The sequence below is a fragment of the Mustela putorius genome, unplaced genomic scaffold (assembly GCF_011764305.1).
Source record: "Mustela putorius furo isolate JIRA1106 unplaced genomic scaffold, ASM1176430v1.1 tig00000743_pilon_pilon_pilon, whole genome shotgun sequence".
Classification (NCBI taxonomy): domain Eukaryota; kingdom Metazoa; phylum Chordata; class Mammalia; order Carnivora; family Mustelidae; genus Mustela; species Mustela putorius.
Window position 1 is genome coordinate 154,512 of NW_025421464.1, and position 26,894 is coordinate 181,405.

Genomic DNA, 26,894 nt, shown 5'->3' on the forward strand with positions numbered 1-26,894 from the left:
CTGTCCCTCCCCCATCTTTTACTCTCTCACTCTCTCTAATAAATAAATAAAATCTTAAAAAAAAAAAGAAGCAGCTACTATAAAAATGCCCCAGCAAATAAGAGCAAACAATTTAGAAACAAATGGACAGATAGAAATTTTAAGCAAATAAATAGAACATATAAAGAACAAAATGAAAATCTTTGAACTGAAAAATAAAATAAGCAAAAACTTAAAAGCTCTTCAAATGGGTGCCTAGCAAAATGGAGATGGTGGAGAAACAAGTCAATGATCTTGATGATAGAAAAAAAGAAATTATCCAATTTGGAGGCACCCAGGTTAAGCTTCCTACTCTTGATTTCAGCTCAGGTCATGATCTCAGCCCTGTGAGATCGAGCCCTGTGCCAGGCTCCACACTGAGCAGAGTCTACTTACGATTCTCCCTCTCCGTTTCCCTCTGCCTCTGAGAAGGTGGTGCACCAGAGAATAGAAGGGAGAAGGTGATAGAGGACAGGGGGCACTGCTATCTAGTAACTGTTTGGGAGGTATTTTAATATTTAATAGTCACCGAAATCTTTGTGGTGGATTGTATGTGCATCTTGTGTGTGCATGCTCTCTCTCTTTCTCAAAAGAAGAAAAAATTGGGCACCTGGATGGCTCAGTTGGTGGAGTGACTGCCTTCAGCTCAGGTCATGATCCTTGAGTCCTGGGATTGAGTCCAGCATTGGAGTCCCTGCTTAGCAGGGGGCTTGCTTCTCTCTTTGAACTTCCCCCCTCATGGTCTCTCTCTCTCAATAAATAAATAAATAAAATCTTAAAAAAGAAAAAAAGAAAAAAATTATCTGATCTGAACAACACAGAAAATTGGGAGGAAATGAACAGAACGTCAGGAACTGGTGGGACACTTCCCAAAGAGTGAATGTTTATGTCATCAGAATCTGGAAAGAACAGGAGAAATAGTGGTGCAGAAAAAACATTTGAAGAAAAAATGGCTGAAAACTTCCCATATTTGGTGAAAGATAATATAAACAAACACATTCAAGAAGACGAATGAAATACAAACAGGATAATCCTAAAGAAATCTAAGCCCCATTTTTCAGATTTCGGTGCACCAAGGAATGTTCCCTTCTCCTGTCATCAGGGATGCTTATAACTTGAGACTTAAATGACATCATGTGTCCTTTATAAACCACGAAAATAATACACACAGAGATTACAGTAAATTCAATCAGCTCAGGATGACATTAAATGAAAAGTTTAATCTGCCTTTCTCCTAGTCCCACCTCTTAGAGTCACTCACTATTTCTGTTTTAAGTTCTTCTGGCTGCCGAAGTTTGATTTTAAAAGATTTGAAAATCTTTTTCAAGGGACGCCTGGGTGGTTCAGTTAGTTAAGCATTTGACTCTTCTTTTTTTTTTTTTTTTTAAGATTTTATTTATTTATTTGTCAGAGAGAGTGAGCACAAGCAGACAGAGAGGCAGGCAGAGGCAGAGGGAGAAGCAGGCTCCCCGCTGAGCAAGGAGCCCAAAGTGGGACTCAATCCCAAGATGCTGGGATCATGACCTGAGCCGAAGGCTGCTGCTTAACCAACTGAGCCACCCAGGCATCCCAGCATTTGACTCTTGATTTTGGCTCCAGTCATGATCTGAGGGTTGTGGGATCAAGCCCTGTGTTGGGCTCAGCCCTCAGCAGGGAGTCTGCTTGAGATTCTCTCTGTCCCTCTTCCTCTGCCCCTCCCCCGACTCTCTCTAAAATAAATAAATCTTTTTAAAACACTAAAAAAAAATAAAGGATTTGAACACAACATTTTTATCAATGAATAACTAGACTTAAGCTAGCCAATTAAGTCTTACAAGAAAATAAACCACAATTTTGTAAAAAAAAAAAAAAAAAAAAAAAAGTAATAACTAGGCTATGTATGAACATAGAACCAAAATCAATTTGGAACTCAACACCCCCCAAAAATAAATCCAATTAAAAACAGATAGATGACATGAATAGACATTTTTCCAAAGAAGACATCAGATGGCCAACAGACACATGAAAAGATGCTCAACATCAGTAATCATCAGGGAACTGTAAATAGAACTATAATGAGATAGCACCTTACACCTGTCAGGATGACTAGACTAAAAAGACAAGAAATAACAAGCATTGACAAAAATGTAGAGTAAAAAGAACCAGCTTGCACTGTTGCTGGGAGTGTAAATTGGTGCAGTCACTGTGGAAAACAGTATGGAGGTTCCTCAAATAATAAAAATAGAAATACCATACCATCCAATAATTCCACTACTGGGTATTTTTTTTACCCAAAGAAAACAACAACAACAACAAAACTAATTAGAAAATATGTATGCATCCTTATGTTTATTATGGCATTATTTGCAACAGTCAAGATATAGAAGCAAGTGTGTATCAATAGATGAAGGGATAAAGAAGATGTGATATACGTCTACAGTGGAATATTACTCAGCCATAAAAAGTGATGAGAACTTGCTTTTTGTGACATGGATGGACCTAGAGGGTATTATGCTGAGTAAATAAGTCAGACTGCATAAGACAAATGCCATATGATTTCACTTATATGTGGAATCTAAAACACAAAATAAATGAATAAATCAAATAAAAAACAGAGACAACCCCATATCTATTGTTACTAAGGGGAGGGGGGCAGGACAACGGGAAAATGCGTGAAAGGGAGTGGGAGGTACAGACTTCCGATTATGGGATGAATAGGTCACGGGAATGAAAGGTACAGCATAGGGAATACAGACAACAGTATTGTAATAGTATTATGTGGTGTCCAGTGGCAGCTACATGTGTGGCAAGTACAGCCTAATGTGTAGACTGGTCGGTTCACTACGTTGTATGCCTGAAACTCAAGGAACATCGTGTGTCAACTCTACTTCAGTAAAAAAGAAAAAAAAAAAAGCCAGGTTGGAAAGGAACTCTCTCAGTGATTTTAAAAGTCTTACAAATATTTAATAAGTGTCCCTTGTGTTACCTAGCACACATCTGCCCTGGTGGCCAATTCATCTCAGGACTAAAAAGAGCTGAAATATAGTCACATGTTTCTATTCCCCAAAACAGTGAAGAAGAGGGGGTGCAAACCTGAGGTTTTTGGCAAATTCCCTAATGAAAAGGTAAACAAATTCTTCTGTCTGTGGATTGGGATGGACATTGTTTCAAAGACCGGTCTATGTTCTGAACTGATGCCCAGTCCAGAGCTACAAGAGAACCATCAGATCACAGAATGAAAATGAGGGAAGCCACAGGCTGCTGGGCTTTAGGGTGGGCTTGACCGGGAACTCTGCAGTCTGACTTTCTTCAGGTGGTTGTGGAGGTGGCAGAGTGGGATAGGGGGGCAGTCCTGGCCACTGGTGAGCTCTCCCTTTTTAATTTTGTCTTTTTTTTTTTTTTTTAAGTAGGTGGAGCCCAACACAGGGCTTGAACTAATGACCCTGAAATCAAGATCTGAGCTGAGATCAAGAGTTGGTGCTTAACCAACTGAACCACCCAGGCGCCCCTAATTTTGTCTCTTAATATACATTCTTCCCTATGTAGTAGCCAGTGAGGTGTGAGGGAACAGATGCATGCAACTTCTAGATCATGTATTTACAGGAGGGAGACATTGCCTTCTTCCATCTTTCCCCCTTGCCACTGGTTGGGACATAAACATTCTGGAGAGTCAACTTGGGTCATGCATCGGGGAGTAGGATCCTAGGGATGGAGAGGCTCAAGTAGGAGGATCAGCCTGTGAAGCTGAACTGCCTGCCTCTGGACTGTTAGAAAAGAGAGATAACAATTTTGGTCTTCTTTCATGCACTGTTACTTTGGTTTCTGTTAAAGTCCATATCCAAAATAATACAAAAATTGTCAAAGCTGTCACAAGCATCCTGAGATTCTTCTTAAAAAAAAAAAAAAAAAAAAAAAAAAAAAAAGGTGGGGTGGGGGGCGCCTGGATGGCTCAGTGGGTTAGAGCCTCTGCCTTCGGCTCAGGTCATGATCTCAGGGTCCTGGGATCGAGCCCCATATCGGGCTTTCTGCTCAGCGGGGAGCCTGCTTCCCTTCCTCTCTCTCTGCCTGCCTCTCTGCCTACTTGTGGTCTCTGTCAAATAAATAAATTTTAAAAAATCTAAAAAAAAAAAAAGATTTTAGTTATTTGTCAGAGAGAGAGATAGAGCGAGCGAGCACATAAGCAGGGGGAGTGGCAGGCAGAGAACTGATGCAGGACTGGAACCAACGACAGTGGGATCATGGCCAGAGCCAAAGGCAGGTGCTTAACCGACTGAGCCACCCAGGCTCCACCTGAGATTCTGGGGAAGGGAACCTAGATGATGGGAAGTGTCCAAGAACATTGAGGTCATGTTTAAAATATCTCAGGAGCACATACAGGAAGACCCAGAGATGGATGATACAGATCTACCGATTTCCCATCCTTTGTGGTGTCACGATGTTCCCTGGGGCCACAGTGCCTTTGCATGTTCTTTCTTTCCCAGCAAACACACAGTGGGTCAATTCCTTCAGACCTTGGCTAAACCTGGCTACCTCACGGAAGGTACACAGACACACACACAGACCCCAGACTAAGTGAGGCATCTCTGTTATTCGTGCTTCCGAGCATAACGCCACGGATCAACGACAGCACGAATAAAATTGAAACTTTACATTGATCTCTGACAGTTTGATGGTCTCTCCCTCACCAGACTCTTTAAGTTCTGTGAGGTCAGGGACCCAATCTGTCTCCTTCAACTGTTGCTTCCCCAGCGCCTAGGGCACCGCATACGGTAGGCGTTTGGTAAGAACCTAAGGATATAAGCAACGAATGAATGAATGAGTGACATTCCGACACAGGGCAGTGTAAATACCGACTCCTCTTCCCACGAAGAAAAGCAAAGCTCAGAATCGTGAGCCATTCGGTGAACGCTAACGTGAGCGCACAGAGGCGCCGACCTCCCACAACCCTGCTGTTTACGCAAGCGAGTACTTCAAAGTGGGAACCTGCTCAAAGTCACCTAGCCGGTAAGCGGCCGGCCCCCACTCATTAATCCCATTTCCCAGATGCGGAAAGCTGGGGGAAGAGAGGCCCGTCAGGCCGGGAGCACGGGAAGGGAAGGGTCGGGGGAGCCACGACCGCCCTCCAGACGGCTGCATCCGGAGGCCTCGGGGCCGCCGGGCTTCCGGTCCCCCAGCCCGCCGACCGGGCTGCGGGGACGTGCGCGCCGTGTGGGGCGCGCACGCAGGGCGGGGCGTGCGGGGGCGCGCGCGTGCGCAGGCGAGGCGCCGAGGGCCGAGGCAGAGTCGGGGAAGCGCCGCCAGGTCCGCTGTGGGTCCACGCCGCCCGCCGTGCAGCCCGCCCGCCCGCGCGCCCAGCGTCCCCTGCCGCCGCCGCCGCCGCCTCCGTCTCCGCAGCCGCCGCCATGGGAGTGCAGGTGGAGACCATCTCACCCGGAGACGGTGAGTAGGCGCGCTCGGCGGGCCCGGAGAGCCCCTGCCGCCGCGCGCATCCGCTCACCGCTCCCGTCTGTCTGTCTGTCTGTCCTGTCTGTCTCCTCAGGGCGCACCTTCCCGAAGCGCGGCCAGACCTGCGTGGTGCACTACACGGGTGAGTCGGCGGGCTCGCGGGGTGGGAGGTCTCGGCTCAGCTGGCCACGGCGGCCTTGGGGGCAAAGGCCCGGGGCGTGGTGGCGGCGGCGGGGCCCGCGTGGCCCAAGGCGGAGGCCTGGGCGGTGGCAGCGCCCCAGAGGGGGCGACCTCTGGCCAGCCGAACCCGGGACGGCCTGAGCCGGCGCTTTCGCGCTTCCGGAGCAGTCCTGTGCCCACTGGACAGATGGGGAAACTGAGGTTTTGGGGAGGTGAAGTTGCTGGCGCAAGGTCACATGCTCCAGAACGGGCAGCGCCCTGGCAAGGGACCATGAGAAAGGATTTGTACCATTTCTGTGTCCCGGGTGACACCCTGCCTCCCCTTCCGGCTCTCCCTTGGATGGAGATAAGAAGGGCGAAGTAATTTCCACTCTTTGGAGCTGCTTCTTTCGAAGTCGAGATTCGTACCTCCGCCGCGGCTGGAGAAACGCCCGGGTTCCTAAGGCTCAACTGCTTTGGCTCAACCTGGCTTTGGAGGAGCTAGATCCGCCCCGTCTCCTTCCTCTTCTGACTTTTGAGCCACTTAGAAATCCAAGCCTCAGTGGCGGTGAGGGCCCAGGCTGACGGAACTTGTAATTTAGCCTCCCCTGCCCACAACTAGGCTTTCTCCCACCCATTTTAAAGACAAAGAAACTGAGGCTCTGTTAGAATAACAAACAGTAATGTAAGCCAAAGGAGCCTGTAGACCTTCAGCCAGAATTAGACTTTGCCGGAATTCAGACTTCAGAGTGGATGCCTTGAGACCCATCTTTTACTCCATGCCCTTACAAGGTCCTCCTGGGTTGTATTGGGGGGGGGGGGGTGGAGGCTGAGCAGGCGGAGACTCCTTGGCTGTGGGCTGGAGGTTGGGGGGGTGATTGGTGTAGCCACAGTTGTTGATCTGAATAACCTTCCCTCCCCCTCCTCCTTCCCCCTTCTCCCCTTTCCCACCCTTTCCTCTGTTCCTCCTCCCCCTTCCTCTGTTTCTTCTCCTTCCCTCCCTTTTCCTCTTTCTCCTCCTCCTCCTCCTGGGTTAGTAGGCTGTGAGCAGTTAGGACCAAGCTGCTGAAGGATAAGCTTCTACCCTTCTCTCCCAGATTATGGGGGAGCCCTCTGTTAAGGGAAATGACTCTCATAGGGAAGGAAGGGAATGGCACCTCACATCTCCCTTCCCATGCCCTTTTACTTATTTGGCTGTATTATTTCTCTGGCTCTTCTCCAGGGGCAGAAATGGGGGCAGGGGGTAGAGGGAGTTAAGGACTAGAACCTTTTAAAAGGCTACCCCAGGAGGAAGTATTGAAACCCATCTTCTTAGGGAACTTTCTCATGCCTGTGAGATGAAACTGGAAAGTGCTTTTGACATTTTAAATGGCTTGCTTTGTAGGCCATGGTCAGCACCTGAGCCTAGGAGCTCTAATGGAGGAAATCTTGTCAGTTTGGTTGCTTTTGATCAGTGGGATGAAAAGAGTAAGCGTTGCCTTTTACAGTGCTGGGGTGAGTGAGCAGTTATTTTAGTTCCCACAGCCACTTGGGGCAGACACTGGGACATGGGTGAGGAGGTGACTTCTCCCACCCCCATTTGATAAGTAGCCACATGAGGATAATTGGTTATATCTTTCTCACTCCCGAGTCTGTGCCCCTCATCCTTGGCTTGCCCATCTTCTGGTGCTGAAGGCAGGATTGGATCCATAGCCTGAACCATGTTTCACTGTGCTTTTTGGTGAAACGTCCCCACACAGCATGTCTGGAGCCTTTGCTAAGAGAACAGATGGTCGTGGGACCCAGAACACCATCAGGGCTCCCAGTGCCTCTTCAAGTCTGTGTTTTCCTTGAGGGTGGCACCCACCCACACGCTCTCAGAACAGCAGCAGGACCCTGGCATGCATTGGGACAAAAGCTTTCTTTTTCATTTCATTTTTGATAAGCTCTACAAAGGCGCCTCAGTGAGAAGCCAGCTCTGCCTCTTGCTCACAGAATAGGCTGTTCTTGGGCAGGCGGCTTTGTTCCTGCGGGTCTTTGCCACCAGCCTCCCAGGAAGAACCTGTTTGAGACCTGTGGGGGTGTGAGAGGAATGGGTAGGCGCTTTGAGATTTCATCTGTAGCAGCAAAGGCTTTCAAGCCTGTGGGAACAGAATTAATCTTGAGGCAATATGATGGGGGTGGGGGAGCACCAGAAGGACTTGAGGGTCTTCAATGGCGGGAAGCCCACTGGGCCTCAAGAACAAGAAGACATTCTCGTAACGCTCCTAGTTTTCATCCCTGTTTTTCTCTGTCTGGCTGCGTCAGTATTCCCTTGTCAGACTTCTTTCTCTCTGCCTTTTCCCAAGTGGTGGATGTTGGAAGTCCCCTGCGTGCCCTTCCACCCCCATGCCCGGTTTCTCACATTGCTTGGCTGTGTGGCTCCAGTGATTACAATTCCTAGGAGGGAGAATCTGACTGACCCAGGTTTGGGTCAAACACTGTTGATCCGGCCTGCTCTGGCCTGCTGTCCACTGCTGCTGATTCCCGGGGCAGGTCCAAAGAAACAGCAGTAGAAGGAAGGTAGCCAAAGTCCCCTGTCAGCCGCCGGAGGTGGGCATAGCACAGGCTGACTTTGACCACGTGGACCTTTTGAGTGCTGCTGGTGGCTGCCGGTCATAGCCTTGAGGCCACTCTCAAGGCTCCCTCTGGTGCCTTCTGTGGCCTCTAGCAGAGCACAGCACGCACATGGCCTCAGAGAAAGGCCTGCCTCACCTCTCTGCGGTGCGAGAAGGGAAAGCGAAAACTTTTTGCTATCCCCAGCCAAGGACCTCCTAGTAGCATGACAGGCACTGAGGTGGGAGGAAGGAGGTGGAGGGATAGCCTGCCAAGTATGTGCCTTGAGGATCAAGTGGATTCCCACAGCTCCTTCCTGGCCTCCGGTAGCTCCGTCATTGTTCTTGTCAAGCTTGTCCCGACACACAGCTAGGCTTATGTCCCTTTTGCTCCTGTCAGCAGGCCACATGCCTGCCATTGTCAGAGCAACCTCAAGTGGATTGAAGGAATTCTTTTTTTATCCTCTTAAAAGATAGTTGACATTTCGCCCTTGGGATTGGGTTTAAGTTGTCAGTAGCCTGGCTTCTAAATGAGAAAAAACCAGGCGTCCCTCAGCCTCACCTCCTCAGTGGGTCCCCTTGGAGGGCAGCTGAGGGGGCCATTCTTCTGCAGCCCCGTCTGCAACCCCTTGCGTTTCTTTCACCTCTCTGTCCACTCCCCTCTCGGCTTTATTCCACGCACCCCGCTGCTGCGCATTTCTTGGCTGATCCGGTGTTGGGAGGAGGCCCAGCAGAGGCTCCTCAGGCGGGTCTGGTCCCACCCCCACGCCACGGTGTCTTCAGTCAGACTGGCTGTCCTCTTCCTTTTCCTTCCCACAGCAGGTGTTTATGGAGCAGCAGCAGCAAGCCAGGCACCGGGGCCATGGCCAGCGAACTACAGAGGCAAAGGCTAGATCTGGCAGGGTTTTCCTGGGGTGACGAGGCTGCTGGCTCGCAGGTGTGTCAGGTGGCAAGAAGCCCTGGGGAGAGGTGAAAGCAGAGTGCAGGCCTGCGGAGGGAGTGCTGCTTTTGTGAGGGTGGTTGGCAAAGGCCTCTGACAAAGTGGCATTTTAAGTGGCACACACTAGCAGTGTGCTGCCCAGGGAAGGAGTCTTCCAGACAGAGGGCCTGAGGCTGGGGCATGCTTGCTGTGCTTGGGGAACAGCAAGGAGACCAGGGTGGCTGGACTGGACGGTGGGAGAGGAAAGCGGTGGGAGAAGGAGGTGATGGTGGGGCCTTGCAGGTTGCTAGAAGAGCATCGGCTTTCTCTCTGAGTGAGGCGGCAGCCGTTAGAGGGTCATGAGCTGACTTGGGTTTTCACAGGCCCACTTCCTTCTGGCTGCTGTGTGATCATGGAACTTTTGAGCGCAGGGTGAGAAACAGGGTTCTGGTTGTATCCTGGGTGTGTTGTGTGCCAGCCTGGCCAGGAGGGAAAAGGTGGTGGACAGTGAACCCCAAAGGGGATGTGAGGTTCTTTGCTGGGTTTCAGATCTTGCCTCTACCATGTAACAGATCAGAAGAGCTTGGGCAAATTATTGCGCTTGTCTCAGCTTCCGTGTGCCATCCGCTGGGGGCGAGTACGTTCACGGGGCTGCTTGTGCCTCGGGCATGGGGTGATGTGTCCCCGCTGGTCCTTCGGCCAGCCAGCATCACCTGGGATGCCTAGAGTGGGAGAGAGGCATCAGCACTCAGCTCCTGGAGTGGCCCAGGCTGATGCAGGACAGCGTTGGGGCCAAGCCCCAGCCTCCATTCCTTCACACGTAGGTAAATAGGCACTGATAAGAGACACAGATCTGAGTGAAGGTTCATGTTCAAACAGGCCTGCACGTTACCTACAGAATAGAACATACTGGCTAAGAAAGTAGCAGCCCATATGCTAATTGTACCTACCGAGGGAGGTGGTTAGCATTCGTTTCCCTTTCCTTGTTTCTTGGTGGGCACGAGAGAGCCTGGCTGTGTAAGTCGAGGTGCCAGTCCTTTTTTTTTTTAGTTGAAGCATCGCTGACATGCATTTCATTGGTTTCAGGTGTACAGCACAGCAATTGAGCAGTTCTGTGCTTTACACTGGGTCTCCCGCTGGCATCGCTGCCGTCCAACGGTGTCCATTCTTTTCTCCTCAAGTTTCCTGAACAAAATGGGGTTCTAACATTTTGGAAATAGACTTTGCTGTGGAAGCATTCTTTTCTCTCCTTTGGGATTGTGATTACCAGTATACGTAGTCACGCAGGTGTCCTGTTCTCTCCTTGCACAGGTGAGAGCAGAAGGCTCACTTGAGCGAACTGAAGGCCCCATAGCATGCTTGTGTGTATGTGTGACTCTTACTTGTGAAGTTTTCAGACGTAGAGAAAAATCAAAATCAATACCCCTGTACCCACTGCCTGGATTCTATGATGTATGGCGTTTCGTCCTGTTTTGCATTTCTGTCTTCTCACAGAGGGGACACACGTGTGCGTACAGTCTCTGGGTTGTTCATAAGTCAGTCCAGCTGCAGATGGCCGGCCGTGTACCTCTGAATACTCGAGCTTGCTCTGAGAAGGAGAATATCCTCCTTACCCTCCTACTGGTCCATCTAAGAAAACTTGAAATGATTTAATAGTAGCTAAAGCCAAATTCATCTTGAAACCACCCCAGATGTCATTAAAGTGTTCTATTTTTTTGTAGCCAGAATTCTTTCAAGGTTTACTCATTGCACTTGGATATTGTGTCTGGGATCAACCTAGAAGAGTTCTCACACTGGTTTTCTTTCTTAATGACCCTGGGTGTTCAAAGAGAGCAGGCTTGTTACCATCTGAATGCCCACCGTCTGTTTCCTGATCTGCCCCCTGGTTTGTCCCCTGGTTTGCTCCTGGTGTTGTGGGACTCCCTCCTGTTTCTGGGGACGGCTTCCATGCTTCACACACGATGCCTGGCACACCGTGGTGAACACCCCTGTTTGGATCTTTTCTGTAAAGGCGCCTTTTCCCCTTTGCAGGAAGCCGGCCATTTCTGGGGTTCTTGGCCCTCCTCCCTGGGCCTGGTCCTCATCCACTTCCCACCTCTGGCATTGACATCGTTGAGGATTCTTGCCGGAAGACACCGTTTCATCAGCATTTACAGACCGACAGTTTTAAAATTCCTTTATACCTTCTACATTTATCAGCTGCTGTTCTATAAAATAGGGTAAAAGCTTAATTCTTTTCCTTCAGTTATCAAATACTAAAGTGAGAAATCTGTTGTCATCTTCCCCAGTGGTGACAAATGGCTCTCCCCACCCCCATCAACTTTTTTGTTTTTTGTTGTTAGTATGGTGGAGACTCATAAATTCCCTCAGGGCTTAAAATAACTGATATTCCTTATTCTTTCTGATAATCACATTGTCCCAGATTTGGCCACTAGGAGCCCCTTTGAACTGCCTCCAGTACCTTTTTGATAGGCTCCCTTATTCTTTAATCAGTTCCTTGGTTTCCCTACTGTGGTCCTGGTCTTAGTCGTCTCTCCAGAGAGCTCTGGTTCCTTTCAGTGGGTCTCATGGACTTTTTTTTTCTTCATTAACAGCTTTATTGGATATAATTTATATACCATACAATTTACCCATTCATCCAGAGGCTTTTTAACTTGAATGTTTTTGGTGGTTAAAAACTGATTTTTGTGGGATGCCTGGCAGTAGAGGATACGACTCTTCATATTGGTGTAGTGGTTAAGCCCCATGTTGGGTGTGGAGACCCACTTAAAAACAAACTGATTTTATGAAGTGCTGTTGGGTTCATTGTAGCTGTAAACTAGGGATCGCCTGTCTGCCTTGGGATTTCCTCCAAAAATAGTATTGTCACCTGCTGTTCCCCTGGAAAAGGCCAGGGGTATTTTGGATAACTTAGGCGTATACTATCCAGTTCTCCCTTTGGTGCTCATGGTGATGTTTGTGTTTTTTTTTCTTTTTTCCTCTCCTGTTCTTTTACCTACTGAAGAACTCAGCTGAGTCCTTGTATTCCTTCCCCAGCTCCCCTTAACTTTGTCTGGGTAAATTCTAGCAGTGCAAAGCTGACAGGGAGGAGGAAGAGGAAGGGGTGGGGCATAATCCACTCCTGGGTGCTGCCGGCTCTGCTCTCACGACCTTTACTCTTCCCCTCCTAGGAGGGAGCTCTCTAGCCCTGTGCAGAGCAGCTCCCACAGGGCCACCACTCCCTGCCACAGGCAGGCTCTTCTCTCTCACAGCCTCCAGGGTGCCCCTCATTGAGTGTCCCCTGACTGACCCTTGACTAAAGTGATTCTTCAGACATGCTCACAGCACACGCCTCTGATTGTCCAGTAGAGTGCCTGTTCCTTTCCTTTGTGGCCTTCCTTGCAGTCAGGCTGCGGATGACTGGTTGTCTCCACTCTTTCCCCAGCAGACTGCAGGCCTCGGGAGACCAGACCCATACTGGTGGTGGTCTCCAGGACCTCTGCCCCCTGCATCAGTGCCTGGCATGGAGTTACTCAGGACTCTAGCAGAACAAAGCCCACATTCATGTTATATTTGGTATAATATTTCTGTTTCGTTTTAAGTTAGAATAAGAATGAGAATATTTATGTTTTGGACTTTGCCCCCATCACTGTGGATTTATAAAATTATGACTACTTCCTCTCACATCTACTACACGCAGGCCAGCATACCAAGCCCTTCCTTCAGTCATTCAACAGATGTGTTAGGAACTGGGGAAAGCCTTGGCCTTGCCTTTGAGGTGCTTACCTTAAGGGAGTGCCTTTCCCTGTGCCTGCTTTTACAAGACAGGTGCCTTGAGCAGCCCACACCTGAGGTAGAAGTGCCACATGGTCTTGGACAGTGTATGCCTCAGGCTGGGGAGAAAAGAGCTGGCTACGTGTGTGCAAAGGCCTGGAGGGGGAAAGGGTACCTTTGGTTTTTCTGCAAGTTCTTATTGAGCATCTTGTGCAAGGCACTGTTCTGAGCACCAAGAGTATGGGAACAAAGAAGACCTAACACAGTCCTTGTCCTCACAGATCTTACACTGTAGTTGGAAAAACAGATAACATATATTAATAAGCAAAAATATATTGTACATTAGCTAGAAAGTGCAAAGGAGGGGGCAGGAGAAGTCTGAGATTTAGATGGACCTCAATGAGAAACTACTTGAGATAAGACATGAAGGAGCTAAGGGAGTAATCCATGTGGCTCTCCCGTAAGAGCATTTTAGGCAGAGGGACCAATAGAGACAAAGGCCCTGTGGTGGGAGTAACTCTACCGGTGTCTACAGAGAACAGAAGGAAACCGTGTTCTTGGAGTGGAAAGTGTGAGAGTAATCAGAGATGAAGTCAGCGGCATGCCAGTGTGGGGTGGCAGCCTCTCCAGGGCTTCTAGGCCATTTTTAGGACTTTGGATTCTATTCTGAGTAAGATGGGGAGTCATAGGAGGGTCTGGAGCAGAGGGGAGGAATAGGGTCTGACTTGGATTTTAGAAAAATGTCCTTCTAGCTGCTGTGCCAAGTTTAAACTGTAAGAGAAAGAGGGCAGAAGCAGGACCACCAGGGAGGGGATTACTGTAATCATCTGGAGCCAAGCCCCAGAACTCACGCTTTTACCCATTATACCCGATGGCTTCCCGCCTCTGCATTTTCTGGAAAACAGGAAAAAAGAAAAGCTAAAGATCATGCATATTTCTACCATTACCAAATAGCCACTATTAAGTATTGTTTTCCTCTCTGTGTCTTCTCCCTGCCCCGCCCCCCCCCCCAGCCCCATGACATATAATGTGGCTGTCCTTTTATTTGTGTTGTGATAAAGTGGGAAATGGCAAGGTGTGCCCACAAGGTCACACATTCTGGTTTGTGTTCTGGGATCCTATGCGTTCTTACCCTCATGGGACATCCTTTGAAAATATACTTTTGGCACAGAATCGAAAAAGATTTAGCAAAAGGTTAGGAGCATTTCCAGATAAAAGGTGGGCTATGTTCTTGCACTCGGTTTGTGTGATGGGGAGGAAGAAGCTGGCTCCCTCTTTGGGTAGGCACATGACCTCTGATCGTACCACGTGCGTGGGGTTCTCAGAAATCCCAATTCAGGAAGGTTACCCAGGGAATGCAACCACAGAGGCCTGGAAATGGAGCATAGACCTAAGCTTTGGATATGTATGTCTTAGCTCCCGCAGGGTGGAAAATCTCTTTTTCAGGTCATCATGATGGGGACAAATGGATAGCTGATCATAAAAGTGACATGGCTTCTCTAAACATTTTATTTTATTTTATTTTATTTTAAATCCAAACATGAATCACTTGCTAAAGGCCATGCCTTTCTTGTAGGATGGCTCTTCTCATAGAGTTTCCTATCAGAGTTCTTGGAAAAATCTGATTTTATATTCTTTTAAAGTCAAGACGGTAAGGACTATTAAGAGGTTATATCAGCGCCAAACCATTCTGGATTTATTTATTCTTTTTTTTTAATATTTATTTATTTATTTTTAGAGACAGCGAGGGGTGGGGCGGGGGGGAGTGGAGAGAAATCCTCAAGTAGATACCCTGCTGAGCGAGAAGCCCAGCGTAGGGCTCAGTCCCAGGACTCTAAGACCATGACCTGAGCTGAAATCAAGTCAGACGCTCAACTAGCTGAGCCACCCGGGTGTCCCAAAAAAGATTTCTTTCTTTAAACATACATTAGTCTCATTGACACACATTTATTCATTAGCAGTATTTTTTGTGACTTGCCTTTGTTGAGTCTTTCCAAAGGGCCAGCTAGGACCACTCTTTTCTCTGTTTACACTCCTACTTCATCCCTTTCCATACTATTTCTGTTTCTGTACTCAATAAGTATAACTGACATAAATGAGTCTGAGAGTAAACATAGCTGACCGGCCCTAAGGATAAAATGCACATGGGCAAGAAGAATCAGGTGGTACTGGAGACAGGACTGAAGGCTCATTTGCTGGGCTGGAGCTGTGCATGCTGTGGTTTGTAGGAGTCTTTGGCGAGGCAGTTGGGTGAGAGGTTGAGGGAGCTTCTGTATATAATAAGGAGGAAGGGAAACAGCCCGGCCTGGGTCACTCTGCCCATTTGCACCTGGGTCAGCACATGTATTTGGGAGTGTTCCAAGTGGCTTCAAGTGTAAACCTTCAGAAAGATCGGGGACTTTCACTTTGGTTCCCCCTTCTCCATTCAACCATTGTACTTTTGTACTTAAGAAAATACCTGTTGAGTGGAAAGCAGAAGTCCTTTCTCCGCCTTGCAGCTGTAAATAGCAAAAGCTTTGGCAAGTTTAGAGTGTGGGATGTTCTGTTTTGTTGTTGTCATTGTTGGATTTAGGTTTGGGCTTTTTGTCTTTAAGACTCTCAGTAGCTTGAACCCTGTAAAATGCTGCTTACGAAAACCACCTGCAGAGATTCCATCAGCAACTGAAAACCACAGCGTGAGTCAGAAACTGGAGGTGCCACAGGTGCAGGTGTGAAGCCAAGTGTGAAGCTCTCACGACAGGTCCTTCTGCGGTCGCCCTCCCTACCCTGGAGAGGGAACAGGACTCTCTGCCTTCCATGATGCACTGTTGCATTCTTAGTGAAATCATAACCCCGTGGTCCTCTTCCATCTCCAGAACCTGCCTTTGGGTCTTCACCACTACTTCTGTGACTTGGACCAAGTACCAGGAGCATAGGCCATGGGTGCTTTGCTCAGCAGCCCCTGGCCAGGTCTGCCTTTCCTGGTTCCTTCTGAGCGAGCAGGAAGGAGTAGGCTACTGTGGGGGAGTTGAACCTGAGAGTCTTCTCTACATCTTTTTTTTTGCTCCCTCTCTGAGGATTGGAGTCTGGTTCTTCCCCAGAAGAACAACTGAATTATTGGGGAGGCAACTCATAGGAAGGGGACATCCATGGTCTCGCCACCAGAGGCTGCTTCATAGTCCCTCACACAACCATAGCTTATGGTCCTTGTGCTTTTAGCTAGAGGCCCCTCAAGTTTTCACATTTTTTTCCTCACTGATTAGTCATTTAAAGGTGCTGAAAGTGAAAACTGTCACCCTGGGATTACCCCTCCGATTCTTCCTACCACACAGAAGAGGTCTAAATATGGAAACCTCATGCTGTCCTGCTGGTTCTTACAAGTCGTGCAGGCAAAGCCTGTCTCGAAGTGGGCACGAGTGCTGCTAGCACGGCGGGGGCTGGGGTTGAGGTGACTGCTGCAGGGACGCAGGACTCTGAGGGCCGCTCTCTGGCCTCAAGCTGTGTTCAGTCAGGAGAGACAAAAAAGCCATTTTCAAAATGGAGAATACAGGGCCGTCCCAGGCAGTCTGTGGGTCGTGAGGCCTAGGTTTGCGAGTAGTCAGAAATGAAATCCATCAGTGCCACCGACAGAGGGCCACGCTGGTGATGGGTTTTGCTAAGAGCGGCCTCCGGAGCTCGGAGTGTCAGCTGTTGTGTCTGAACTGTAACCTCAGTTGCCTTCTCTCATCAGAGCGTGCTTTCTCGAGGAAATGATGGCACTAGCTTGGCAGGTGGTTTTGCTGTTCAAGGGCTCCAGGTCTTGGCACAGATGTCTGGAGTTGAAGTGGGAGCTGCGGCTGAGACTTGACGGGCCACCTGCTTCGCTTGCTCCCTCGCTTTACAGAGGAAGCACCTCACCGCCCACTACCGGGTTGACTGCAGGAGGTAAACACGTGTAGGATTTTAGTGAATCCCACTTTTATTACTTTTTTCTCTTTAAAAAAAAAAAAAAAAAAAACCCAGTTTTGTAGAGGCATAATTGACATCCAGTGGCCTGCTTACATTAAATGGTTCAATTTCCTAAGTTTTGATATGTGTCTTTGCCATTCTTTGAAACCTCCTCTTTCTATCCTCCGCCACCCCTGGCCGGCTCTTCTCAGCAGAGTTTGTGTTTTCTAAAAGCTTGTATACGTGGAATTGTACAGGGTATAGACCTGTGTCTGGCTGCTTCTGCTCAGCATAATTCTTTTGAGATTCTTAGGTCATTCCATGTTAGCAGTAGTTCGTTCTTTCTCACTGCTCAATAGTTTCCTGTTGTGTGGATGTACTTGTTTATACGTTCACCAGTTGGCACTTGTTTGGGTTGGTTCCGTTTTGCTATTCTGAGTGAGTTTGCTGTGAACGTCTCTATGTAAGTCTTTGTATGGCTGTCATTTCTCCTGGGTCTTTATCCAGGATAAATGGACCGGTCAGGTCATATGGAAGGTATTTGTTTAACTTAGGTCCCCAACCTGTTTCCCAGAGCGGCCGTTCCATTTTATAGTCCCATCGGCAGCGTGTCGGAACTCCAGTTCCTCCACATCCTCACAGAGCGTCACGTGCTCGGTCTTTTCAGTTGTACTCATTCTAGTAAGTAGTGGTCGGATCGCCTAGTGGTTTCATACACGTTTTTGTCATGACTAGTCATGTCGAGCATCTTCTCATCATGTGCTTACTTGCCACTTGGCTATTTTTTTCAGTGAAGTATCTGTTCACATCTCTTGCCCTTTTTAAATTGAGCTATTTGTTTCCTTGTTGTTGAGTTTTGCGAGCTCTTCCTATATTCTGGACACAAATTCTTTATCAGATAGGTGCTTTTGCAAAGATTTTCTCCCAGTCTATGGCCTGAGTTTTCATTCTCTTAAAAGTATCTTTCAAAGTGCTGAAGTTGTTAGCTTTGATGAAGTTCAGTTGATCCTTTTATGGATAGTGCTTTCTGGCCTCATATCGGAGAAATCTTTGCCTGACCCACAGTCACAGACATTATTTCCCTGTGTTTTCTTCTAGAATTTTTATAGGTTTATGTTTATGTTTAGGTCTGTTATCTGTTTTGGATTGGTATTTGATTATGATGTGAAGTGCAGGTCCAAGGTTTTACTTTTGGCCTGTGGGTATCCAGTTGTAGCAGCCTAATGTAGTTGTCATGTCTGCAGGTTTGGTCTGACTCTTTGTGTCCTTCCCTCTCTGTCAGTTTCAGGGTGGTTTCAGTTGATTGATTAGTCTCCTCATTTTGGGTCGTGTTTTCCCTCCTGTTTGCATGCTTGGTAATTTTGGGTGCTTGACATTGCAAATTTTACCTTTTGGGGGTGCTGGATATTTTTATTCCTATAAATCTTCTTGAGCTTTGTAGTTGGAAGCACATAAGTTATTTGGAAACAGTTTGATCCTTGTGGGTCTTTTATGATTTGTTAGGTGGGTCTGGAGCAGTGTTCAGTTTGGGGCTGATTATTCCCCACTGCTCAGATGAGATCTTCTGGGTGTCCTACCCAGTGCCTCATAAACCAGGATTTTCTCCAGTCTGCCTCGTTGGAACAGTCACTGATCCCAGCTCTGTGTAAGTGCTGGGTACTGTTCTAATTTTGGATAGTTCTTTTCCTGGCCTTAAGTAGTTTCCTCAGACACATGTGCTGATTAGTATTCTGTTAAATACTCAAGAGGGACCTTCTGCACATCTCCGGGGATTTCACTCTACACCTCTGTCCTTCCTGGTTTGTGTCCTTTGGACTCCAGATGCCTTGAGCTCCGTCCAGGTCCCTCTCCCTGGAAACGCCCAAGGGTGTAAGCTGGGCGGTCCTCAGGCTGACCTTGTTAGTTTCCCCTCAGGGATCGCTCTCCTTTACTGCTGTGCCCAATGTCTCAGAAACCATGTTTTAGCTGTGGTGGGTGTTGCTTCTCTGTCTCGCAGGCCTCACTATGCACTGACTCTGACCTTGGTCAGGTTAACTAAGCCTTGGAGTTGGTTTCCTTATTTTTGTTTTAAGCAGGCTTGGGTGCGTGGCTGGAAAGGCTTTCTGCCTGGTCAGAGAAAGGATTCTCAGACTCTGGACTGCTCATGGCCTACTCTCACCCTTAATGCAGGGTTCCAGAAGGTCAGGTTCAGTGTATGCAGTAGAGCTCATAGGGGACGGACTACTGTGAGAGTTGTGGAGGGCAGCTCCCAGCTGCTCATTTATAGAAGACTACTCGAGTGCTGCCGTTTGTCATTTCTTTCATCAGGCCATGATTGTATGCTGGTAAAGAGATGAGATCCATATACACACCAGCTTGCTAATTGTGGGGCACCAGTTCCTGGCTCCGCACTGACTTGGCAGGGGTGGATCCCCGCCCTCCTGTCTACCTCTCAGGCCTCGGCCCCCGGCTCCAGACTTCAGGCGGCGTCAGCACCCACTCTGTTCAGGACATCTGCCTGCCTTCCTGCTCTGTTAGGACAGCAGTTCCCGTCCCCGCCACTGCCCATTTCCTATTTTGTCAAAGTTCAGCTCTTCTGGCGGCTCTGATAAAGCTCTCAGTTGATCTATGCTTCCCCATCCCACTTGCAAGTTTGACGTTGTTTTTCATGCTAGGGTTTATGTTAGGATTTCCCTCCTCCTCTAAAAACATCCGAACACAACAGAATTCTGTGTTTTGCTGGGTCTTCCAAGTGATACTTAGAACCATTGTGGGCTTCCACCCTCCGCCTCCGGGAAAATCTGCTTTGTGTTAGTTGTATGTGGACACCTGGCTTACCCCTTCCAGTGTGGGATGGTGGTTTGACAGTTCAGGACCTCAGTGACTGCTGTCTGGTTGACTCTGGCTTCCAGAGAAGCCACCACGGCAGTCCTTTCTCAGCGAGGAGTGGCAGAAATCTGTTCCTCTCGTGGCACTCACCGTCTGGCATCTCCATCTCTGGAAGTCCCCCTTCCGGTAGAGGCTGCCCCGGTGCTTTGTCTGGCTCCTGGGGTACTGGAGAAGTTGGACGAACATGGCTTTTGGATTTATAGTCTGGCTTCACTACTCAGCAGGTTGCTTCACTTCCCTCTGCCTCACTTCCTTCTGTGAATTGGGGATGGTGCTGCGGGAGGACTGAGTAGGTTCATGTATGGAAAGTCCCTGACTCCGAGTGGCAGTCCGGCCCAAGTTCTGCTGGAGTTGTTGGGAGTTCCCCGTGGAGAGGCTTTCAGTGTCTTTTCTGTTGTCCCTTCCCTGATTCTGACACCAGCTGGCGTCCGGACGTCCAAACCGTTCAGTTCAGTTCTGACACCACCCACGTTTCTGTAAAAGGGGATGGGTGAACTGAGGAAGGCCTGTTGCTTCTGGCCCGCGTGTGACTGCCAGCCGCTGCATGTGCCTAAAGGGCCCACAGTTGTTCTTAGCCTGGGAGCGTGCTGGAAATCGATGTCGGGAGCATGCGCACTTGCCCATTCTCACACCTGGTGGTCAGCCTACTGCCTGGAGTCGGGCAGAACGTTCACAACCCCGGGGTAGAGGGACTATCCCAGCTCTGTGGAGGGCCACTGAGGACACAGGAAATCCTCCCTGGACGCCACACTTCCTCCTCAGGCCTCTGGCAGCCCCTCAAGGCCCTTCAGCGCCAGCATCCGGGATGGGCGCTCCGCTGCCGGCTTCTGACTCGCCTCACGTCATCACTCCTTGTTGCTCATGTTACAACTGCCCTTTTTCACAGGGATGCTTGAAGATGGAAAGAAATTTGATTCCTCCCGGGACAGAAACAAGCCCTTTAAGTTTATGCTAGGCAAGCAGGAGGTGATCCGAGGCTGGGAAGAAGGGGTTGCCCAGGTATGCTCTCATTTGTTTTGTTTTCTTTCCTGGTGTCTGCCTTTTAAATGATGCTTGTGGGTAGGACGTTCATCCAGTTCAGAAACAAACAAAAATAAAAGGTGCGAGTGGAAAATTTCACTTCCATCTCACCCCATCTTGCCAGTCCCCTCACCCCAGCAACTCATGGTTTGTTTTTTTGTTGTTGTTGTTGTTGGTTTTTTTTTGGTAGAGTTTCCTTAAGCATTCTACAAAAGCATACTTTTCCCCTTTTTTGCTGTAGTCTCACACAGTGTTCGACACTTTGCTTTTCCATTTAATCTTTCACACTTTATATATCCGGACATAAGAGGAGGACGCTCTCTTCCCACATGCCCTGAGGCGGGCATGTTTTGTTTGTTTCATCGGGACAGTACCCTGTTGACGGTCAGTTCCAGTATTTTGCTATCATGAACAGTGCTGCAGTGATGAGTCTCATGTGGACTGAATTTTACATTTGTGTCCATGTTGCCACAGGCGGGTTCTCAGAAGGAGGGGTAGTGGGTCACTGGCTATGTGAACTGTGTTTTGACATTCTGTCCAGTCGCTGTCCCTCGGGATGACCCCGAGCTGCCCCCAGTGGACGGGCTGTGAGGGTGTTTGTCTCCTCCCAGCCCCGCCAGCAGCGTCTTGTTCAACTTTTGGATTCAGGACAGGACAATGAGGGGAAACTGTTACCTTGATGTGGTCTTAATTTGCGTTTGTCTAATTGCTGGCCATGCTGTGTCACACCCCTTCTGAGAGCTCATGCTCTTGGAGAGAGGCATTTTGTTTGCCTTGTGTCTGTTTCCTCAGCCTTCTCTCCCCATGTGTGTAACCAGGTTTTGTTCTGCCAACACAGCAGAATTCCCAGTGGACAACAGGGGACCCGGGGTGCCAAATTCCAGTTGGGTTCCAGCCTTCCGTCAAGCCCAGGAGGCTTTCTCCCAGCACTGATCAGGTTCCGGCGTCCTGAGACACGGGGCTTTAGAGTCAGCCCTGTGTGAGGGGCCATCAGTCTGTTTCCCTCCCACCGAAGAGAACTGAGGGGTAACCGAAGTAGAGGGAAAGAGGTCTTTCTCATTTCCAGAATACACATTGCTCTGCTTCCTCTAGAAACCATCACTGATTTATCTCCCAGTGACCTGCTCAACTTGCAGAAACTTTAAGCCATCCCGCTCCCAAGTGTCTAGATTTCTGTTCTGCAGGGTAGAGGGTTGGCAGTACAAGAACGAGAGGATCTTTGTGGTTCACTTCCCTTTGGAAACCTCTGTCCCTGCCGCCTGCGTCTGGCTGGCTCTGGGTCTGTAGCCCATCCCCCACAACCGTGCCAACCATTGTCCACACCACAGCCATCTTCTGTGGCACTTCCGACACTGGAACAATAACTGTGTTGTGTTCCAAGAGATCTGGCGGCCAGCGAGATAGTGTTATCAGCCTATTTTACATCCCAGGCTTGGCGAAGCCTGACCGAGTGTTGGGGAGATGCCTAGTCTACCCCTGGACCCAGTGTGCTTGGGGGTCAGTCCCAGGCCTGTCACTTGGGAGAAGTCTGGGTGGTCTGAGACCTGCACAGAGCACCTTTGAAACTGCACAGGATATTTCTTTGAGTGAGTTAAAAGCACAGGAAGAAGAGGGTTTGTCTTGTGCCCCTTTTCCCTTTCTTTTGATATTGTTGGAGTTTTGCTCTTACGTGTTTACAGGTGTGCAGTCCTGCCATAGGTGCTGTTTGGGCAGCTTGCTTGTTTCCCGTCTGTGTCTTTGCCATCTTTCCGTGTTAGTGCACTCAAGGCTGCTGTGTTCTTTCTAGTGGCTGACCCATGGTGCATATGGGCCTGTGAAACCGCTCCCCTTGAAATGGGCATTTGGGTGGTTAGTGGAAGATTCTGGAAGTGGAATTGCTGGGTAAAAGGACACGACTGTTTTGAATTTCATTAGATTAAACCATATGCTTTTAACTGCCTACCACCCTGGTCCAGTGTGTCCCGGTTTCTGAAAGGAGATGTGGGGAGCACAGGTTCTAAGTCATATCAAGTTCTGAGCACAGCCTGTGGCTCCGTCTTAGCCGCTGTCTCTGGGGCCAGGTCATAGAGCCAGGAGCACACCAGGAGGCTGAGCAGAGTGTGCTGGAAGGACAGACACACAGCAGAGTGCCTGCTCACCATTCAGAAAATACATATGGAAACTTATTTATATATTCGATTAGGAAATGAAAAAGCACAAATGTATTTTTTTAAAGGTTTTATTTATTCAAGAGCATTAGTGGGGAAGAGAGGGAGAAGCAGACTCCCCGCTGAGCAGGGAGCCCCATATGGGGCTTGATCCCAGGACCCTGAGATCATGACCTGAGCTGAAGCTGATGCCCAACTGACGGAGCCACCCAGGATCCCCAGTACAAATGTGTTTTTAAAAGTCAAAAATTTCCCTCCATCCTGGCCACTGTACTCTGTTCTCCCCATGGAAAAATGCTGGAATTGTGTCCTTCCAAAGGTGTTTTCTGTTTATATAGGCAAGGTGCAAATATATAAATGTTTCCCTCTTTTTCATACAAATGGTAGTCTACTATACCCGATATAGTAAACATGATATATATAGTAGACATATAGACATGATTGTAAAATCTGTCTTTTTAAAGTTTTTCTGTATGAGCATAAGTATAAAATATGAAAAGTACAGAAGAGTAGACTACCCCAAATACTGCTTTCTGTGTATATGTTTTCTTTTAAAGCGGAGTTTTGGTCAGAGTGCTCCTTTTTTAAGAGCATGGATGCCACTTAACACGGCTCTGAGTGACAGACTGCTGAAGGCCTGAGTGGTGGCACTGACACAGTACCGGCTGCCTGGGGTCAGGTCAGGGAGGCCTATGCAGGAAGGTGCGTGTCATCGGACTTGGGCCCTGCAGAGCCAGATGCAGGGATTGTGCAGCCTAATGGCCAGCCTCCATGTTCTGCACTGGGAGGTGCCCAGCCCCCAGACCAGCCACACAGTCACTGGCATGTCTGAGTCCTGGGACGCTGCCTAAGGGACACCCCAATAAGCAGCCCTGCTTCTTACAGAGACAGTTGGGGAGTATGTCCGCTTGAGTCTTTCTTTTTATTTTCACAGATGAGTGTGGGTCAGAGAGCGAAACTGACCATCTCCCCAGACTATGCCTACGGTGCTACTGGGCACCCAGGCATCATCCCGCCAAATGCCACTCTTGTCTTTGACGTGGAGCTTCTGAAACTGGAATGACAGGAATGGCCTCCTCCATGAGCTCCCCATTCTTGGGTAAGGCAGTGAATGTGAAGGGTCTTTTCCTACCTTTGTACCTCCCATGTCACACCCAGTGCTTGGTGGGTAGCAGAACCAAAAATGCCATGGGTTTTCTTTCCCCCTGCATTCTTGCTCAGTTGGGTAGCCTTTCAATTTGAGTTATTAGTGTACACCTTGAATGTAAAAGTTGGTCACACTGTGGAAAGGGATGGTGGATGCTCTCCAAAAAACTCATTGGGATGGGGCAGCTGATGGTAGCCATTTCAATGAAGGATGTTTTATATTTAACTTAGAAACTAAAACTGAGTTGGGAACTGGAAACATAGCCAAATTTATAATGGCAACATTTTAGTTCTTTAGAAGGAAGGCTGTTGAGGACTGCCTGCTGTGACGTAGTGCACGCAGCCCCTCACCATGTAGAGAGAGGCCACTGCCTGAGGGGGTGTGAGAGAGGCACTGTCACCTGGCGGGCTGCCGTGGGGCCGCGCCCAGGACACTGGAGCACATAGGCCCACTTACTGTCTGTGGCTGGAAGAGTGAGGCGGGCTGGGGCGCTTGTGAAGTATAGAGGTGCCCTCAGTCCTAAAGAAGAGATCTGAGGGGTTGCTCAGCCTTCCTGTGTAATAGGTGAGGGACCTGAGGTCACTTGAAGTCACTTCCAGGCAGTGGCAGACTAGGACTGGGAAGCCAAACTCAGTGGCTTAATGGCTCATAACTTTTCGTGTGGGTATCAGAATCATAAAACACATGAATGCTGGCCCCAGACTTCTAGGTTTGCCCCCCTCCTGGCCCTGGAACCAGAGGACCACAACCCGGGGCTGGGTGAGAATGCTTTTGTTTGAAAGCTGGGACAAGTGGCTGCCGGCCTATCTCTTATAGTCTAACTTGTGCTGCTATGGACTTCTTTAAATACAAGGGCTTTTAAATTCTTAGCTGTTTTTTCTCTCTTTGATTTGAACCGTATATACCTGGGTCAGGTTTGACGACCCTGGCTTCTCTGCTTGTCATTCTCACCAAGAGGGACCTCTTGACATTTTACAGAGCCTCTGTCTGCCCAAAGGTCTACACCTAGTCCAAACCCACTTTCCTGTTCTTTGAGAACTGAATCCTCTGGACATAAAACTGTTTGAAGGGAGCCTTGGAATTATGTTGATTTAGGTACAGGCATTCTGTAAATCTGATAGGATGAAGGGGGGGGAAGGCAGGGAGAGAGGGCTACAAGTCACCCTGGCCAGAGCCTCCCCCACATCGCCAAAGAACATCTCAGCTTCTTGCACAGGTCTTAAGAGAAAGCCCAAGGCCAGACCTAGAAAGTCGTAGGTTTGAATAAATGAATAAAGAGCACAGACGCTTTCTAAATCTCTTCAACCTGAGGGATGTACCAACTTAGTGCCACGCACACAGAAGTCACGCAGGAAGACTCAGTTCAAAGACTGCCGATGGCTGGGCCACACCTGGGACCAGTTAACCGCAGCCACTAGAAGTGGGAGCCCAGCAGGACATGCTTTTAAAGCCCCAAGTGATTCCTGTGTGCAGTCACATTGGGAGACCCAGTGGTAATGGGGAACTGGACCGTCACTGCTCTCCTCAGCAAGGTAGACGGCACCTTAGCTTAAAAAAGGAGAGTGCTCTGGGAAGCCAGTTCAAGCCCAGCAGGCTCTCCCCAGCTGGAGCGGAGGTGGCTTGTTCCGGGTGAGACCTTGCAGCTCCCCGGACTTGGAATGGCTGATGTCCCATGCCTGTCCCCAGCATGCATACAGAGCACCGTGTTGCTGGAACTGACGGATTTTCTGTTCCCAACAGATGTGCCGCAGAGGGATGTGGCGCCCTCAGACGTGCGTGCATACGCGAACCCGGACGGAGCTTTTCCTGATGTTCCACTACACTCTTTGTCTAAACATCGACCCCGACTGAATGTGTTCTGTCACCCGGCTTTGCTCTTTCCCTTTTTCCTCGTATGTGTGTTGACCTAAACTATATGCCATAAACCTCAAGTTACTCATTTTATTTCGTTTTGTTTTGGGGTGAAGGTTCAGTTTCAATCTTTTGGATCTAGGTTTCCACTTAAGTATTAGTCAAGTATTAACAGCACAAGTAATGAGTTAACTTTAGAATAGGAATTGGTGTCGGGGTGGGGGGGGGAATGCAAGAATCTTTATTTTTTTATTTTTTTTTTTTTTGGATGAAATTGTTATCTATTATATATTAAACATTCTTGCTGCTGCGCTGCAAAGCCATAGCAGATTTGAGGCGCTGTCGAGGGCCGAATTACTCTCCCAGTTGAGAGATGTCCTTGGGTTGTATTAAAAGCCCGACCTAAAACTGAAGTGGTGGCCGGGGGGAGAGCTTTTGCCTCCACTGCCCTGCCCCAACCTCCCCTTAAACCCTCTGCCTTTTGAAAGCAAATCGTTCTCACTGCGATGTTGGACACTACAGGTATCTGTCCCCAGGCCAGCAGGGACCTCCGAAGCCTTCTCCGTGGCCTGGCTTTTATTTTATTTTATTTTTTTCTCTCCCCATCCTGTGGTTTTTCTAAAGGATATTCAGGACTTTTGTAATCTCATAGCTGTCCAAGCTCCACTTCCCAAATTTTAAGAACTTTAATCGAAAGTTTAAATTGAAGGTGCTGTTTGTAGACACTTAACACCCAATGAAAGCCCAGCCGTCATGACAAACCCTTGAGTGTTGTCTTGAGAAAATGATGCTGGTCATCACAGCTTCAGCATCTTCCGGTTTTTGATGTTCGGCTCCCCCTGCTGATAATCAGAGTTTCCCGGCTTCCTCTCCTCCCCCTCTCACCCCTTTGCTGTCCTGTGTAGTGATTTGGTGAGAGAAATTATTGCTGCCTACCCCCCCACCCCCACCTCCCCGCACTACGTATGAGTTTCAAGTTTTATTATTGCAATAAAAGTGCTTTATGCTGGCTTTTCTCAGCCCTGTGTGATCGTGATTACTTTCAGGTGCCCTCCGGGCCATTTGGTATAGGGGGGTGGGGTAGGGGCTTTGTCAGTGGGGATGTCGTG

At 48.7% G+C, this 26,894-nt stretch overlaps 1 protein-coding gene across 2 annotated transcripts; it reads left to right on the top strand.

Annotated features, from left to right (window-relative positions):
* The first annotated feature begins 5,025 nt into the window (after positions 1–5,025).
* Positions 5,026–26,804, top strand: FKBP1A (FKBP prolyl isomerase 1A). 2 transcript variants are annotated; one of them, XM_004746760.2, is made up of 5 exons: positions 5,239–5,436; positions 5,537–5,584; positions 20,507–20,619; positions 23,722–23,886; positions 25,675–26,804. In XM_004746760.2, the coding sequence occupies exons 1-4, from the start codon at positions 5,400–5,402 to the stop codon at positions 23,848–23,850; spliced, it is 327 nt and encodes a 108-aa protein (XP_004746817.1). In that variant the 5' UTR covers positions 5,239–5,399; the 3' UTR covers positions 23,851–23,886; positions 25,675–26,804. The 2 variants fall into 2 exon arrangements, with proteins under 2 accessions (XP_044939934.1, XP_004746817.1); XM_045083999.1 differs by lacking the exon at positions 20,507–20,619 and having other exon boundaries at positions 5,026–5,436.
* The last annotated feature ends 90 nt before the right edge of the window (positions 26,805–26,894 follow it).

Excerpts from the sequence above, each read along its gene's own strand:
- FKBP1A (XM_045083999.1), top strand. The coding sequence starts at position 5,041 with ATGCGGAAAGCTGGGGGAAGAGAGGCCCGTCAGGCCGGGAGCACGGGA. Across the intron at positions 5,437-5,536 it reads GACCATCTCACCCGGAGACG|GGCGCACCTTCCCGAAGCGC; the intron begins GTGAGTAGGCGC and ends CTGTCTCCTCAG. Across the intron at positions 5,585-23,721 it reads CTGCGTGGTGCACTACACGG|ATGAGTGTGGGTCAGAGAGC; the intron begins GTGAGTCGGCGG and ends TTATTTTCACAG.